Raw genomic sequence first — 17,701 nt, 5'->3', positions numbered from 1 at the left:
CATGTAACTCGAGCTCCCCTCCCTCGTCCGTGATCCAAATCTAGAGCCACCTCGCCTGTCACGAACGCTTGTGTCCATCATGCATTTTACCTGCAGCTCCTCAAAATCTGAAAGTTTCTGAGTTTGCTTTTTCTGCAGTAGCTTTTGACTCGTGTATGTCTTATTGTAAATAAGACGGGGTCGTAGTTCTCTTGGACGAGAACCATAGTCAGGGTCCTGCGTGGAATGATCGAAATTCTCCTCCCCAGTGAAAGGGCTAAGAGGCCTCTTATCCTGACTCCCACCCTCACCGCCATCATCCCCGTCGCCATCATCATCATCTTTACTGTCATCAGAGTCGTTGTCACCCTTATCGCCGCTATCACCATCACCGGACCTATTCCCCGCATCACCCTCTTGACTCAGCCTCGGTGTCAGACAATGTCTCTCCGCCACATCCCGCGTGATAGTGACTACTGCGGGCTAGCCACCAGACTCCTCGTCAATGGGTTGAATGCCTCATCAGGAAATCTCTGCTGCTCCACATGTGCATCAACATCAATCTTTTGTGTCTTTGCATCCGCCGCAACACGTGGCTCTGGTCGCCTATCCGAGGTATCCAAGTCATCTGACCTAACCCACTGGTAAATTAGGTCATTGTCTTCAGCATATGCATGCTATCCGACCGTCATTATGTCCAGTGGGTCTTCTTGCGCTTTTCTCCTTCCTTCCGTGCGGAGCAGCCTCTCTCGTAACTTCATATTGTGGTGACAATACACTAGCTTCTGAAGCCTCTCATACCCTTTCTATTACGTTTACTTGTGTGGATGAGGGAGAATGTACTCCATTTCCTTTCACAGGGTGACAAGGACACGTCTGTGCAAGCACATGGATAGCCAGTCGCTGTAAAACCTCGCAGTCAGTCCCATACATGGACCACCATTCGCCTGCATATCATAAAATTCTTTCATTAATTTAAAATTTTCAAAATAATATGAAATTTATGTTTATCGTATTAACTCACATGCCACCATGGTGTTCTTTGAATTCACCGTAGGGTGGCACCCAAACATTCCGACCGCATCGCGGAATCTAACAATCTATTGATGACATATAACAACTAGGATAAGTATGAAATGGTCGAGATGAAGATAAGTAGAATGTAAGTGCGGAACATATTTACCTCACTACCAAAGGTGACTTTCCCCGTACAGTCGGGGAATAAGTGATTGTACATCAGGGTGTCCCAAAACGGTTACGTATCGGCCGTAACGGTGGTACCCATTACGCGATACGGGGCTGTATCGGCCGAGTCATTTTTTTGTACACGTTACGGGCGTAACGGCCGTTACTGACCCGTAATGGCTGTTACGGGCCTTGAAAAAAAAAATAATAAGAAAAAAAAAAAAAACCCTAACCTTTTCCTTTCTTTTCCTCTTCTTCTTCTTCTTCTTCTTCTTCTTCTTCCTCTTCTCGGCCTGCTACGACGCTGCGACTGCGGCTGCGGCTGCGGCTGCGGTCCTGCTGCGACTGCGGCTGCGGCCTCCTCCTCCTCCTCCTTCTTCTTCTCTCTCTCTCTCTCCCTCTCTGTTCTTTCCCTCTTTCCCTCTTTTTTCTTCTCTTCTTTCCCTCTTTTTTCTTTTCGGTTTCCCTCTCCTTCCCTCATTTTTTTTTTTTTTTTTCAGGTGCAAGCTGCTCTAGGTACGTGTCACGCTGAGACGAGCGCTGACACTCCTCGAGCTCCGAGTTGTACGAACGGTTCAAAGGAGATCAAAGTTTTATAGGCTCCACAGTGATGTATTTATTATATCCACACCGTTCATCTATTTTTAAATATTATTTTATAGCATTACCTAAAAAATGAATCGTATCCAAAGATCGTCCGGACCACACCAAAAATAGCAGCGGAGGTGATGATTTTCACCGTTAAACAATTCGTAGGCCCACCGTAACATTTATTTTCCATCCAATCTGTTCATACGGTCAAAAAGACCCGAATGAAAAGGAAAAACAAATTTTATATTGATCTAAAAGTCATGTGAGCCCAAAAAAGTTTTCAATGGTAGACGTTCAATCCCCCATTGCTTTTTGCAGTGTGGTCCACTTGATAATTAGATCTGTATTATTTTTCGTGTCAAGTCTTAAGACAATCTCGTCAAATGAATGGACGGTTTAGATATAACACATTCATCATGCGTGGGGCCCAAAAAAATTTGACATGTGTGCTACACTTCACAATCCAAGTCTCACCTAATTTGAGGCCATAAAAAATTGTACCAAAGACATTAATTTAAAATTTACTAATTAAATTATAAACTGCAATTGCTAACTCACAATGCCAAAATCAAATTATTTGAATAGTTTTTAATTGTTATTCGGTGTACTCTTATTTTTTAAAATAGGGCCTTTTGGTTTTTTTCATGATTCACTATCCAATAAATGTCCACTAATACATAAGTGGGATAATGACAATAAATTGCATGAATTTGAGGCTAATTTGGGGCATTGATTGGTCCTCCAAGTCAGACCGAAATTGGCAACGCCATCTACCTAAATTTAATTTCATTTTTTTAAAGAACTACTAGGAGAAAGATATTAAATTGTTAAGTATATAAATTAGATATTTAGAAAATTAAATATATACATTTTGTAGTCAAAATTCAGGTTACTTGGTTTAAAAATTAATCGGACAGTCCGATACAGCTTCTCACCAAAGAGTGGATCGTTACACCACCATAAACATGTTCCAATTTATAAATGAATGCATATTTGGAATGCTTAGAATATTCCGGATTTAATACATATTTTTTTATATTTTTTTGGCAAAAAAAATTTTTTACGCCGTTACGGGCCGTTACGCCCCCGTATCGCCGTTACGACCCCGTATCCGTATCGGTTTTGGAGGTCACCGTTACGCCAACCGATACCGATACGGGACACCTTGTTGTACACTTCATGTACAACCCTCTTTAATGAATTATCTTCGTAGAGTTTTCGACTGTAATGATATTTGGGATTCAGGAAATACGTTGAAACCCAACATCAGTACAACCCTCGTTTATTACTGCATATAGAAAAAAATGTAAAATAAGTGCTTACTAGCCTGATGTAGTGGGTGAGAAAGCGTCCTTTCCCAACGGTCGTCTATTGTTGCATGCACCCACTTATATGCGTTGGGAGCTTTAGCCACGATGGCCTTTTTCATCAGCAGTATGGACGGATACAGCAACCCCATCAACAGATTTGTCTCATTGTCCACCATCCTCAACACCATATAAATGGGCTTTCGAATACCCAGTACACTTGCACGCGATCCCAGAATGTATTTCTTAGCACCAGCTCTTCGATTCTCTAGGTTACTTTTGTCAACCTCCTTTTCCATTTTTCGTAATCATGAGAGGGGAAAAGCTCTCATAACCCCTGTCTATGTTTGAGGAGGCTACGTAAGGCGATATAATTTGTGACGAATCGTGTCAACTCGGGGCGCACTATATCCCCACCACACCTCTCGTACATCGCGGCTAATAACCAAGTGTGATTGTATATGAAGTTTGTGATGAGCCGTGCATTAGTAATTACGGTCTTCACCGACGGCCTATCCCCGATTGCCTCCAGCATGAGATCAATGCAATGGGCTGCGTAGGGGGGTCCAATACATATGATACTTCTTCTGAATATCCTTCCCCGCCTTGACAAATGCACTCCCATTCAAGGTGTCCCGAATCGGATACGATACGCCCGTATCGGCCGTTACGTATTGGTAACGGCGGATGCCGTTACGCGATACGGGGCTGTATCGGTGACCCCTCTGATATTGTATACGTATCGGCCGTTACGGGCGTAACGGCTGTTACTGCCCAGTAACGGTCGAAAAACGGTAACCTGTTTTTGGCCTTTTTAAGTTCCGTTTTTTCACTTTTTTTTCAAATTTCTTTCTTCCAAATACTTCTTCAATCAATCTTTTACTATTTTCGACCAATCTTAGCTTCATATTTCAGAAAAAAAAAACAACTTATATTAAAGATTTTCTTAATTCGAAGCTCCGTGGGCCATTTTCTAGAAATTTCTCAAAAATAGGTATTTGTACTTTTTATTGAATGTTTTACTATTTTAATGGTAGAATATGATGTGTTAATTATAGTAAAACATGTTAATGTGCATTTTACAGATTCTTGATGTCATTTTCTATTTTATTTTTTATTTTTTTCTATTTATGCACTATTTTTGGCCTTTTTTTAAAAAAAATTCGAAAAATCATTTTTTATTGAATGTTTTGCTGTTTTAATGATGGAATATGATGTGTTAATCATAGTAGAACATGTTAACGTGCATTTTACAGATTTTTGATATCATTTTTTATTTATTTTTTTATTTTCTCTATTTACGCACTATTTTCGGCCCTTTTTTGAAAATTCGAAAAATCATTTTTTATTGAATGTTTTGCTATTTTAATGATAGAATATGATGTGTTAATCATAGTAGAACATGTTAATATGCATTTTACAGATTTTTGATGTCATTTTCTATTTAAAATTTTTTTCTCTATTTACGCACTCTTTTCGGCCCGTTTTTTGAAAATTCGAAAAAAATCATTTTTTATTGAATGTTTTGCTGTTTTAATGGTAGAATATGATGTGTTAATCATAGTAGAACATGTTAACGTGCATTTTACAGATTCTTGATGTCATTTTCTATTTTTTAAAATTTTTTTCTATTTACGCACTATTTTTGGCCATTTTTTTGAAAATTCGAAAAATCATTTTTTATTGAATGTTTTGCTGTTTTAATGATAGAATATGATGTGTTAATCATAGTGGAATATGTTAATGTGCATTTTACAGATTCTTGATGTCATTTTCTATTTTTTAAAAATTTTTTTTCTATTTATGCTCTATTTTCGGCCCTATTTTTGAAAATTCGAAAAATCATTTTTTATTGAATGTTTTGTTGTTTTAATGATAGAATATGATGTGTTAATCATAGTAGAACATATTTTATAGATTCTTGATGTCATTTTCTATTTTTTAAATTTTTTTCTATTTACGCACTATTTTCGGCGCTTTTTTTTGAAAATTCGAAAAATCATTTCTTAGTGAATGTTTTGCTGTTTTAATGATAGAATATGATGTGTTAATCATAGTAGAACATGTTAATGTGCATTTTACAGATTCTTGATGTCATTTTCTATTTTTTTGTATATTTTTTTATTTATGCACTATTTTTGGCCTTTTTTAAAAAATTTGAAAAGTCATTTTTTATTGAATGTTTTGCTGTTTTAATGATAGAATATGATGTGTTAATCATAGTAGAACATGCTAATGTGCATTTTACAGATTCTTGATGTCATTTTCTATTTTTTTTTTAAATTTTTTTCTATTTACGCACTATTTTCGGCGCTTTTTTTGAAAATTTGAAAAATCATTTTTTATTGAATGGTTTGCTGTTTTAATGGTAGAATATGATGTGTTAATCATAGTAAAACATTTTAATGTGCATTTTACAGATTGTTGTTTTAATTTTATATATATATTTTTTTAATTTTTTTCTATTTTCGAATTAGTGACTTTATGTTTTTATTTTCTTATATTGGACAGGCTCTGGAACTTCTTAGGGTTGAGAACATAAAATTATCTTTATTGATTAGATTTTGAAACTGTATATAATATTATAAATTTAGAATAGCGAGAGTGTCGAGTATACTGGACTCACAATCTCACATAGACATAGGTCATACACTCATACTCATATCTAATTATCTAGTTTCTACTTAAATCTAAAGAAATGTCTGGGTCTGGCCAACCAGTGAGGATATTGGATAGCAACATTGTCAGAGGGTTGGTGGTACTAGGCACCAAATGAAGTGCAATTATTGTGATAGACTAGTGACTGGTGGAATTATCCGTCTTAAACAAGATTTGACATATTGAAAGGGTTAAGTTGCGGGATGCACTAGAGTACCGAAAAAGATAATGATTTTAATGCAAGCTAGTCTGAATGAGTCGAAGGGTAAACGTGCTGTTGTACAAAAGAAGAAAGATGATATTTTGGATGTAGCTTGACAGGAGGTGTTTGGTTCTGAATATATGGGTGTTCGTGATGAAGATATTATTGATTCTGACGAAGATTCAGATCGAGAATTAACTACAGCTAGGAGAGAGCTTGCGTCTAGCTCGTGAAGAGGAAGAACGTCGCCGCATGACAACAGGGGGCAGTGGGAGTGGGAGTGCAATTGCTTCTGTAGGTGGGGGGTGGGAGGGTAGGTTTGGTGGGTTAAGACGTGTGTTTGAGAGCCGACGATAGACATCTTCACATGATGCCCCTATACGTTTGGATGAAGAGGTAAATGAGCCCAGGAGACCTATTGATCCAATCCTGTTTAGGAAAGAATCAACTAAACAAAATAATATAAAACAAATGTGGAGTAGAACTTCCATTGAGAAGCTAGGTAGAGCAGCAACAAAGTTATTTATACATGCCAACATATCTCCTAACGCGTCCAATTCTCCATATTGGCAGGTGGTAATTGATGCGGCAGCAGAAGCAGGTGAATGAATAAAAGCTCCCACAGTTAAGGAGATTAGGGGGAAATGGACAGATGCAGAGTATGCGGATGTGAAAGCATACGTGACTACCTTTAAACCTACATGGCAAGCCAGAGGATGCACAATCATGTGTGATGGTTGGACTAGTCCAACCAGACGCATCATGATCAACTTTATGGTGTACTACCACTTAGGAACTATATACCACAAGTCAATTGATGCCTCAGAGGTAATGAAAAATTCTACTTATATTACTGGACTAATGGATAAAGTTGTGGAAGAGATTGAAGAGGAGAATGTAGTGCAGATTGTGACAGATAATGAAGTATCATATAAGCTTGCAGGACATATGTTGATGAATAAGAGAAAACATATTTTTTGGTCACCATGTGCTGCCCTTTTTATTGATCTTATATTGGAAGATATTGGATCTTATATTGGAAGATATTGGGAAGAAGAAGAATGTTAAGGAAATGGTCAAAAGGGCAAGAGAAGTGACGACGTTTATTTACAACCATAATCAAGTAGTCGTAATAATGAGAAAGTTCACGATAGGACGAGAGTTGTTGAGGCCTGCGGTGACTAGATTCGCAACAAACTTTATATCATTAGAGAGTTTATTCCAGCATAGGGGAGAGTTGAGTGAGATGTTCGCTTCCCGAGAATGGCTCAACACAAAACATGGGAAGAAGACATCTGGGACACCAGTTGAAGTTGCGAACACCATACGGGACAACAAATATTGGAAGAGGCTCAAGTCGATCCTAAAGGTGATGGAGCCACTAATAAGGGTACTCTATCTTGTTGAAACCGACGAAGCACCTACCATGGGCTTCCTATACGATGTCATGGATAAGGCAAAGTTAGCAATTCAACGTGATTGTAGAAGATGGGAGTCTTAGTGGAGGATGATAGACAGGAGATGGACAAGACAACTCCATCACGATCTTCATGCAGCAGGTTTCTACCTAAATCTTAGGTACAGATATGCCCAATCATTTGTTGCGGATGATGAAGTTCGTGTTGGGCTAAAGAATGTGATAAAGAGATTAGAGCCTAACTTAGATATGCAAATAAAGGCATTGAATGAATTAGATACATTTGGAAACCGCCTGGGTAGCTTTGGAGATGCTCTTGCACAACATGCAGTATCTAGGTTGCAACCGGCTGAATGGTGGATTAATTTCGAAGAGAGTACGAAGGCTCTCTTAAAAATTGCAGTAAAAGTTTTAAGCCAGACAACATCTTCCTCTAGCTGCGAAAGGAATTGGAGTTGTTTTGCGCTTATTCATTCAAAAAATAGGAATAAATTGCAGACTAAGACATTAGATAGACCTGTCTTCATGCACTGCAATATTAAACTAAGAATGTGACGATATCATAGGAGCATTACAGCCGCCAATGACGCACACTACTGTCCAATAAATGTGGACAATATTTATGATGAGGATGACCCGCTTCTACCTTGGTTGAAAATAAGGGAAAAGAAAATTGAAGAGGATAGTGAAGAATTGAAAATTGATGACCCAGAAATACGCAGAGGGCAAAAGAGAATCGTGCAGATGTGTTGGACCCAGTAAGAGGGGCAGCGTTTATGCCAAGTACGGGTACGGCTCAAGATTAACAAAAGAGTACGAGTAGTGGTAGCGTGACCGTGTCGGATGATGGTGATGATGACCCCCCTGCCCCTGGTGCTGACACATCTGGTGTTGCTCAACACCCTATACAACCGTTTACAGATCGTGATGCCGATGAACATCAACGAGGTAGTATACGAGGTCGGACTTATGAGTGTACCGAGTCACGATACAACCAGCAGGAGGAGGGTACGTCTAGTGGTGCACCGGGTCCGGGAGGTCCGAAACATCAGCAAGCTCATGGTCTTGGTTATTATGATGGATATTCTTATGCTTAATTGGATTATAATTATGGTGGTTATATTGAGCCTGTTTCATCACATTTATGTTGGAGTAGTCCTCCCAATCAATATCCATATGATTATAGATATCCAGATCCAAATTCAAGTTACTCATCACAGCAGACGCACTCTCAATCTCGAGATTCTCAACAACCTGAGTACGGGCACCAGTATGACTATTCGACGGGCACTGGTGGATATCCTTACTCGAGGTTGGAGTCGTTGCCTAGTCAGGATATGTTTCGTTGATCTAGTATTTCCTTCTAGCACAGGATATTATGAATATGCAACACCTACACCTATTGGACTGCCTCAACCTGATGATGACGATGACGATGATGTGGAGGTCGAGCAACCATAAAAAAACAGATTTTCATTTTGGTGGTGACTTGTGATTGTAAGTATATATTTGTATTAAGGTAAGTATTTACAACAGACAGCTCACTACAGTATTATTGCAAGAAGCCAAGCACGCACTTGACACTGGCACACTGCCGAACTTGTATTTAAAATAGCTCCCCTGACAACCGATCAAGTAACCCTTAATCAAGTTGCAGGGGAGTATATCAGACACTACTATTTTTTATTTATATTCTTGACTTGAGGATGACTGGTCATAGACATGAATCACAGTCACATCCACAGGTATGTTCGAGAAATTCCTTAAAAATAATTACAAACACCTAATGTAAGATATTTTCATATTACATTCATTCTAATATATCTATCATTGATAGTAGATAGTTAGAAAATTAAATATATGAATTTTGTAGTCAAATTCAGGTTATCTGGTTCATAAATTCATCAGACAGTCCGATACAACTTCTCACCAAAGAGTGGACCGTTAGACCACCATAAACATGTTCCAATTTATAAATGAATGCATATTTGGAATTCTTAGAATATTCCGGATTTAATCCATATTTTTTCGTATTTTTTTGGCAAAAAAAAATAAAATTGTAACATTATGGGCCGTTACGCCCCCGTATCCGTATCGGTATTGGAGGGCACCGTTACGCCAACCGATTCCGATACGGGATACCTTGCTCCCATTGTCTGTAACAAACTGCACAATGTTTCTCCTCCCAACATCTTGCATGACGTTGTGCATTAGTTTATAGATGTAGTCACCATCTTTAATCTTATTACTCATATCTATAGACTTTAGGAACACTGCTCGTCCCCTGCAATAGACCATAAAATTTATAACCAATATCTTCGTTGGTTCGGTCCAATCGTCACACGGTGCAACCGTACATCTCTCATGACTGCTTATACGAATCGACATATGTCTTCATCTCTGCATGTTCATCATCCAAATACTTCCCATGATCTCAAAGGGCGTGGGCGGCTGCACATCCTCACCCCCACGCTGCACTTCACTTATCATATTTTTGAAGTGCAAGCTTGCGACGACATTCGCAAGGATTTGATCGTATATAAAAAACTTTGCTATAAATTTTTTAACTTTATTCCTCACATCCCCTTCACTAAATATGTCATTTATTTTCTTTTGTGTCCCTCCTGCCTCGTTGTACATCCTCGGATCTGAAGGTAGATCCGACACCTGCACCCTACTACTCCTGCCCATGTCCCATAATCCTCCCCACCTACTACCCTCTCCTGGTCCAACCCTAACACTCTTACCTGCTCCACTACCCCTTACTACACTCTCCCTGCTCCACTCCCCTCACCACGCTCATGGATAGACCCCTCAAATCTAGGCCTACTCATGTCACACCTCCTATCCCGATCCCTCTCCCATTAATCCCGTATGGACTCTTGAACTGCGCGTCTATATTCGGGATCATCATCGCCATCGAGATCCACTACATCCTCCTCACCTACATATGGTGGTCACCCCAACTCCTCCCAAATCTCCCTGTCCCATGCGGTCGTGCATGTCATTCATCTTTTGTCTTCACAAATTTTTTTTTCAATATGGCCCCCATCTCTTCTCGCCCATCCTGTGGGCACTTAGGGCAACCCACAACATTGCGATACCCTCCCGCTAAATGCTTCTTCGAGCGGGTTAACCCCTCCCCCCCCCCTTGATACATGGCCACATAAATTACATATACTTCCAAATCGATTATTGGGAGTGGGCCGGTCATATTGCCACCCTTTATCAAGTTGTCTCTCTCCTCTTCCTCCCAACATTTTATCTGTAAAAGAATATTATATTAAAACTTGTTAGGGCCCACCTTGGTGCATGTGCTGTATATCCATGCCGCCCATCCATTTTACCATATTATTTTAAGGAATGATCCTAAAAATGAGAATTATCCAAATCTCAGATGGATGGCGTAGATAAAACACATACATCATGGTGGGGCAATAGAGCACAATCCAATAGGTAGTAAGCAACTCAAGTAAAAAATACATGCAATATATAGGTCTTCTTTACATTACCAAAAGGTTGGATGGCAATTAAACATTAAAGTGTTTTCGGCTGTAATGGTATTTGGACAGTCCACATGGACAATTCCTGAGTGCCTGTGTATTACCGTCCCACTCTGCCGGAGTACACGCAACTCCCATTGTACAATCTGAGGGAGCGAAATCCTCAACAACAATTGTTTTAAGCATTGTGTACAACAATCAGGCTGTGTTGGCCCACCATGTTGTCCATTTAAAATCCACTCCGTCCATCAAGTTCTATCCTAGATGATAGGCAGTGGGGACCTTTGGTTGCAAGACTGGGACATTGTCATCATCATAGCTCATTTTCTCTTTATGCACATGGAAGCCAACAAGCATTTGTGGAATCTGCTGATAGAAAGAATGGAGTGGAAGCTATCAGCTTGGAAGAGTAGGTATCTCTCTTTTGGGATTGGATTACCCTCATTAAAATTTGTCTTCTTCAATTTGTTGATCCACTTTTGACTCTTTTCAAATGCCCAGTGTAAGTCGTCAACCACATTGAGAAGCGTCAATGCGATTTTCTTTGGCAAGGTAAAGAAGAAAAGACCAGAAAAATCCATCCAGTGGGATGGTAAGCGGGTTTTTAGCCCCAATGGGAAGGGGCCTTGAGTATCAAGAATCTCAAGGTCATGAATCTAACGTTGCTTGGGAAATGGTTAGGGAGGTTTGGTTGGAAAATGCTAGTCACTGCCTTACTGGAAGCAAATCATTTCATGTAAATATGGGGTTTCCCATTTGGGGTGTTTCACTCCTTTTTTTGCGGTACAGGGCTTTTGGTGTTGGAAAGCTATGGTCAATGGTTGGGAGGACTACTTTAATGGGATAGTTTCCGCAGTGGGAGATGGAGCCAGAATCATATTTTGGGTAGATGTTTGGCTTGGAAGCTCTTTGCTGTCACATGATTTCCCTAAGACTATCTGGTCTCTTTCTGACCGGGGAGCTATGGTTGGCCAATGCTTTAGTTCAACGGCAGGAGGAATGTTTTTTGGTCTTTGAGTTTCTGCAGAAACTTGAGAGAAGAGGATATATTGGTTTTGTATGCTTTAGCATACCAGTAGGAGCTTCCGCCTTCTCCCTCTAGTCTTGGTAGATGGCATTAGAGGTCTTCTCCTTCATGGAACTCCGGGTCAAATCATTTTTCAGCTTGATAATCAGTGAAGCGGACCTAGCCTGGCCCCCTTTCTCTGGAGAGCTCAATTTGGAACTATTCTGGCTCCTTTGGAGTGATAGCCTTTTCTTGGCGTGTGTTGAAAATCAAAATCTTGACTATAGACATCTGAGAAAAAGAAGAATGGTTATTACAAATGCTTGCCTCATGTCTAGAAACTGCGAAATTGATTATTTATCTTTTCATTCATTGTGTGATGGCCTTGGGAATTTGGAGGGAGTTCCTCAATCTCTTCAGTAGACAATGAGTAATGCCTGCCTTGATTGGAAACTTTTTATCATGCTTGTAAGGGAAAATAGTGATAGAAAGAAAAGGCTCTCTGGCATCTCTCTTTCTTTGTGGGCTTACAGGTCTGTTTGGACAGAACAGAATCACCACACCAACAATAGTTCCGAGTCTAGTGGTGCGGTTTTCGCGAGGGCAAGAGGAAAAACTCTATCTTGGGCATTGGGGCTCAGTAAATGTAAGAGGGAATGCCTCATGGGAAATAGGCTTCGTTGATGTAATGGTTTTTTTTTTCTTTTTTGGGTGGGCTCCATCCTTTTTTGGCCGTTTCTCTGTTTGGTTAATAAAGTTTCCCCCATTTTCCGTTCAATATACATACATGCATTCAGATAGCATTTCGACCCTGTCCTATATCCTTATATACATACATACATAACAATTCTGCCTTGGTCGAATGTACTTCTTTTTAATGATAGTGAAAATTTTATGGCAAAAAGAAAAGACAGGCACGACCCACTCTAAAAGCATAAATTGAAATTTTCTTTTAAGAACCTCAACTGGAACGCCCTCATCTTCACAAGTTCTGCTATTCCTTTCTTTCGAGATTTCCCATATGAATGTGTATGGAACCATATTCTAGACGATCTCCCCATGTGGAGAGAAAGGACATTTACCCCAACCACTTAGGGCATTCATAATGGTCTGATGAAGAGCCCAAGATACTACCAAAAGATGGAAGAATTGATTCCATAGTCCCTGTGACACTGCAATGAAGGAACATAAGTGGATCAACACGAGAGTGAACACCTGAGCATGATAGTTTGGCATTAAATGATTTCCAAGCTTTCCTGATTGTCCCCATGGATGTGAGCTGTTTACAATCATGCTAAAAACAATGCTCTGCAACTAAACTCAAGTGACATCTGATGAGGTTGGAGGTGATTGTTGACCAAGAGGTCGCTGAGTGCAGATAGGCTTGGTGGATGGGAGGGATCTTTTATTATTTTTGTTATTCTGAGTTTTTCGTCTTTTGCCCATTGCCTAGAACTTGACCTCTTCAAGATCCTCCACCATACAAACTAGCCTTCATCCAAACTCTTCTAATCATTCTTTGATAAAATAAAAATCTGGAATTATTCACTATTTAAATTTCTTGTTCCAGTGATGCCTTCTGTGAACATGTCTGCTCAGATCTACTCTCTGTTGACAGATGAGATCGATCTGCTAAATGTGAGCTTTGACGGCCAGCTTGCTCCAGATAGAATTACTGCACAGTCAGGGGTAAGGGAACTTCAAAGAATTGCTCCATCTAGAAGGTAATCCCAGTGATCTTTTGTGTGCTACCCTAATTTACACATACTGTATGCACTGACTGCATATATGGTGATTTGTGCAGCTTTGAACTTTGTGCATACCTTGCACCAGTTTTCTGTATCAAACCAAACTTCTCTTTTCTTCTTGCTGGACTTTCATTTCAATTACTGAATTGCATCCTATATCAAAGTTCAAACTAATTGTCGCATCTGAATAAAAGAAAATAATGGGAATTGGGTGCAACATTAACAGCCAGAGTCAAGAAATTCAAGAAATTGAGATTATATTTTCTTCTATCTATAGTTCAAGATCTTTGATCATGCTAAGTAGCTTAAATACATATAAAGAAATATTTAGTTGGCATGAAATCCAGAAGCAATATTCTAAAGATGGAGTCTTCCTTCTATTAGAACTCCATTACAGTAACAAGCAAACAACCATACTAGAAACTATGAGTGCATTGTTTTCATTTTTCTTTTTTCCTTTAATCTCAGAGGGGTATTTTTGGCATCTTCAAGACCCCATAAATTTTATTTTATTTTATTTTTATCATCTAGGGGTTTTGGCTCTGTAATAGATGGATATTGTTTAGAAAATTCCCATTTTCTGTTTAGGTTATAACACTGGTTTTGAGGAACGAAATTGAGTTCTTTGAATTGAATTAGGAAACGTCCAAGTTCGCAGTTGGGTTTGACCAATTTTTCGGCTGGTCTGCTAGAAACCTTTTGTTTGAAAGTGCTGGGCCTTTTTCGGAGTAAGAGTGTTGGTCAGGAAATTACTAAAGAATGGTGGGCTAAAATCACAGTAACTCAAATGCAGAGACATTGTGTGAAACTCTTGGTTATGAAGGCTGATTCTTGAGGTTGACTGTTGGTGGAAATTTACCGGTTCTAGTATTGACTTGCAATTGGAACTTAGTAGAGCTGTTTTTGTTCTAGTTTGGTGGTTGATTTGATTGTTTAGAATTATTGTTACTGCATCTCAATTAATATTTTATTTTATTTTATTTTTTTATTTTTTTTTATTTTTTATTTTTATGTTTCTACCCCAATTTCATGTTGAATCCCATTGGGTTAAACTTCAAATTTGTGACATATTCGTAATGAAGGAAGATCCTTCTGTGGGAGGATTTTGAATTCAGCAATTCTAGTGGGCTAGAAAAGAACGTGCTTGATGCAAGGATCGAGGTGCTGAGAAGTCAATTGGATTTAGCTTTTTTATTGTAAGAAGATAGCCAAGCATAAGAAGAATACAATTACAGAGATTGAAGCACTTGACAAGCAATGTCTGCTTGAGTTGTACATAAAGGAGCATCACAGATGCAAGAATGGATGAGGAAGATCCATCTAGCTGTGATCAGTGTCCTCCTAACAAAGATGGAATTGCACCCATCTTTTTTGAGTTCCCTCGCAAGAATGAACCATTGATAGAGGATACATCATAGAAATTTGAGGTACTTATGCCTGAGAGCTCTGGAACGAAGTAAGTAGATTTGACAGAGATAAAACAGGGACTTGCAGTGGAAGAGAAAAGGCCTCAAGATCTAACAGGCTTGTCCAGCAAGCAAGGGAGCAAAATACTGCACAGTGGCTCTGATATGCACGATAGGTCTTTTGTGGAATGCCTGAGAAAGTGGCTCTGATTTTCTTTTTTCGATATCGTTTAAGTGAGATGGGCATGGCTGTTATGTCCAAGTATTTTGTTTGGTGGAAAAGATGGTGGTAATTCCTAAAATATTTGAACTCGAGGTTGAATCCCTCCAAGCCTCCAACTAGGGGAGAATAGTGCAAATCAATTCTTGATTGGAGGACAACTAGAAGCAAAAGCCCAAATGGAAATTTAAGGTTTCCTAGTTTGAATTCTGGAGAGGAATTTTGGGCACTTTAAAAATCTTATAACACTTGAAAATTTCGTCAGTTGGGGACTTTTAAGCTCTTCTAAATTGGGGATTGTTGAGGAAACTTTTAGTTGTTATTTTGGTTTACTTAGGACATACTTTTCAAGAAAGATTCAGGGGGTCTTTAATTTCAATTAGTGTGGTAGTTCCAAAACCTGGTATTTTATGACATTGCGGGGATTAGTTAGAAGCTAGAAGGTTAGTTGAAAATTACTAAGAATGAAGTTTGGGATCTTTTGGTATCATTGGCTGAGATCTGTAGGAAATTTGAGAATATAGGGATGTATTGAAGGTTGACTTTTTCTGGGATTTTACACTTTTTGCTGTTTAATCAGGATTAGAACTTTGTAGGAGCTGTTTTTTGGTTCTAGCTTTTTGTGCTCTGACTGGGTGGGTGATCTGCTGCTTTCAATTTCTTGTTTCTTCTCCTTTTATCTTAGGTGTTTCAGTACCAAAATTCAGTTGGCTTTCTATACAAGAGACAACTGACTTCTCCTGAGGCCTGACAAACTCAAGTGGAAGATGAAGAAGCAGAATCTTAACTAAGTACTTATTTAGAACTCCACTATTGTTACAAGTGGTTGCATCCTATTCCTCAGAATTTTAGAAAGAAACAAAACAACGTATAGAATTTGCATCTCATGTATGGTTTATGAACTTTCAACATGCCTGGTTTCTTTTGAACATTAGTTTTCATAGCAATTTGACTGGGGCTTTGATTACCATTAACTACATAAACTAGAATGTCTCGAGTAAGTCAATTTCATTATATGCTCTGAGCTTGTCTCTAAGTCTTAAGTCAAGGAATGCGACAGTTGTCTAGCTATGTGTAAAAGCTAATAATAGACATCACCTTTCATCTAGACTTTAGGTAACATGCTTGGTCAGAATCATCTTGGGACTGGAGATCACATAAGCAACTAATGAGCAGGAACCATGAGGTTAGTTTGATGGCCAACGTAACATGGGTTCCTGATAGATTCCATAAACTGACTGATGTTATGAACCACATTCATTGCATGTTTATATTAAGGCAGGTTAAACTGCCTATTGAAAATAGGATCATCAATTTTCTTGCTTGATGGTTTCGTACATACATCAAGATCTAGCTGGGTATTAACATTTGTTGCGTGTGATATCAATTTAGAAAGGCAGTCAGTTATATCTCCTATCTTGGAGAAGATATCCTTGTAAATGCATTGAAATTATTTATGAAGAAAATGTTTGAACTTTGTAATTATTTAAAATCTAGTTTCTTCCATAATGGTAGTTTTAAGATTTCCTTAAAGGCATGTGATGTTTTATGTATCAATATTGCACCATGTATCACACCCTTGGGACATGAAACATTGTGTTAAATTTCAGGAAATATTGCATGTATTGTGTAATGTATCATGGTATGAGAAACATTGGAGAGACACATAAACACGCATGCATGCACCCACTTCCACAACCCTCCCATACACCCTCTACACCCACAAAAAACACACCCTAACACCCACCAACATGCACACACCCCCCACCTCCCTCCCACGCACGCCACTGCCGCCCCACCACATCCCCACCCACCCACACGTGAACACTAAATTGGAGGCTTGGAATAAGGCTCTAAAATATGCCCACACGCTCTAAATTGGAGGTTTGATGTAAAGCTCTAGAATCTAGAGGCTTAAAAATTAGTAGCACCAAGATGGCAAGAACACACACACATGCTCAGTTGGAGGTTTAGAGTAAGGCTTTAGAGGTTTAAAAACTAGTAGAACCCAGTGTTATTAGTACCAATGTTTTCAGTATCACCGAATTGAAGATACAGATAATATTGAGGATACTCCGAACAATGGGCATGCCCAAACCCGACCCATTGCCACCCTTTGTTAACTTAAGACTTATGATGGCCTTGTGACTTGCCACCGCTGCAGCCTAGCTTGGGCATGGGCTTTTCCATTACAGCTCGGGTCATCACAGACTTTAAAAAGTTTGCCTGATTAATAATAGGGCCATGCTCAGGCATACTCAAAATGGGCCTGCAGCTACCTCTTACAAGGTATTCCATAATGGTAATGGTGGCCTTAATGGCCACTACCGTTACCATTACAAAACGGACCGTTACAACTTTTTCTTTTTCTTTTTTGGTTTTACCTATTTCGGCCCCGTAATGGACCGTTACAGGCTGTTTTAGGTTAAGTTTTTCCGTAGTGGCCATTACGACCCTGTAACATGTTACCATTACGTTA

The 17,701-nt window shown here is 39.1% G+C and overlaps 1 protein-coding gene across 7 annotated transcripts in view; it reads left to right on the top strand.

Moving 5' to 3' along the window:
- The window catches only part of LOC131229870 (asparagine synthetase domain-containing protein C4F6.11c), an 89,666-nt gene that overhangs the window by 41,205 nt on the left and 30,760 nt on the right, over positions 1 to 17,701 (top strand). For 6 of the 7 annotated variants that reach the window (XR_009163634.1, XR_009163633.1, XR_009163635.1 and 3 more), the window contains exon 8: positions 13,419 to 13,572. Coding sequence is in view for 4 of the 7 variants with exons in the window: in XM_058225914.1 (XP_058081897.1) it covers positions 13,419 to 13,572 (154 nt within the window). In the remaining 3 variants the exon portion in view is untranslated. The remainder of the gene's footprint in view (positions 1 to 13,418; positions 13,573 to 17,701) is intronic. The other variant, XM_058225913.1, reaches the window with a different exon arrangement.

This window comes from Magnolia sinica, chromosome 16 (assembly GCF_029962835.1).
Source record: "Magnolia sinica isolate HGM2019 chromosome 16, MsV1, whole genome shotgun sequence".
Taxonomy (NCBI): domain Eukaryota; kingdom Viridiplantae; phylum Streptophyta; class Magnoliopsida; order Magnoliales; family Magnoliaceae; genus Magnolia; species Magnolia sinica.
This window is presented reverse-complemented; position numbering and strand designations above follow the sequence as displayed.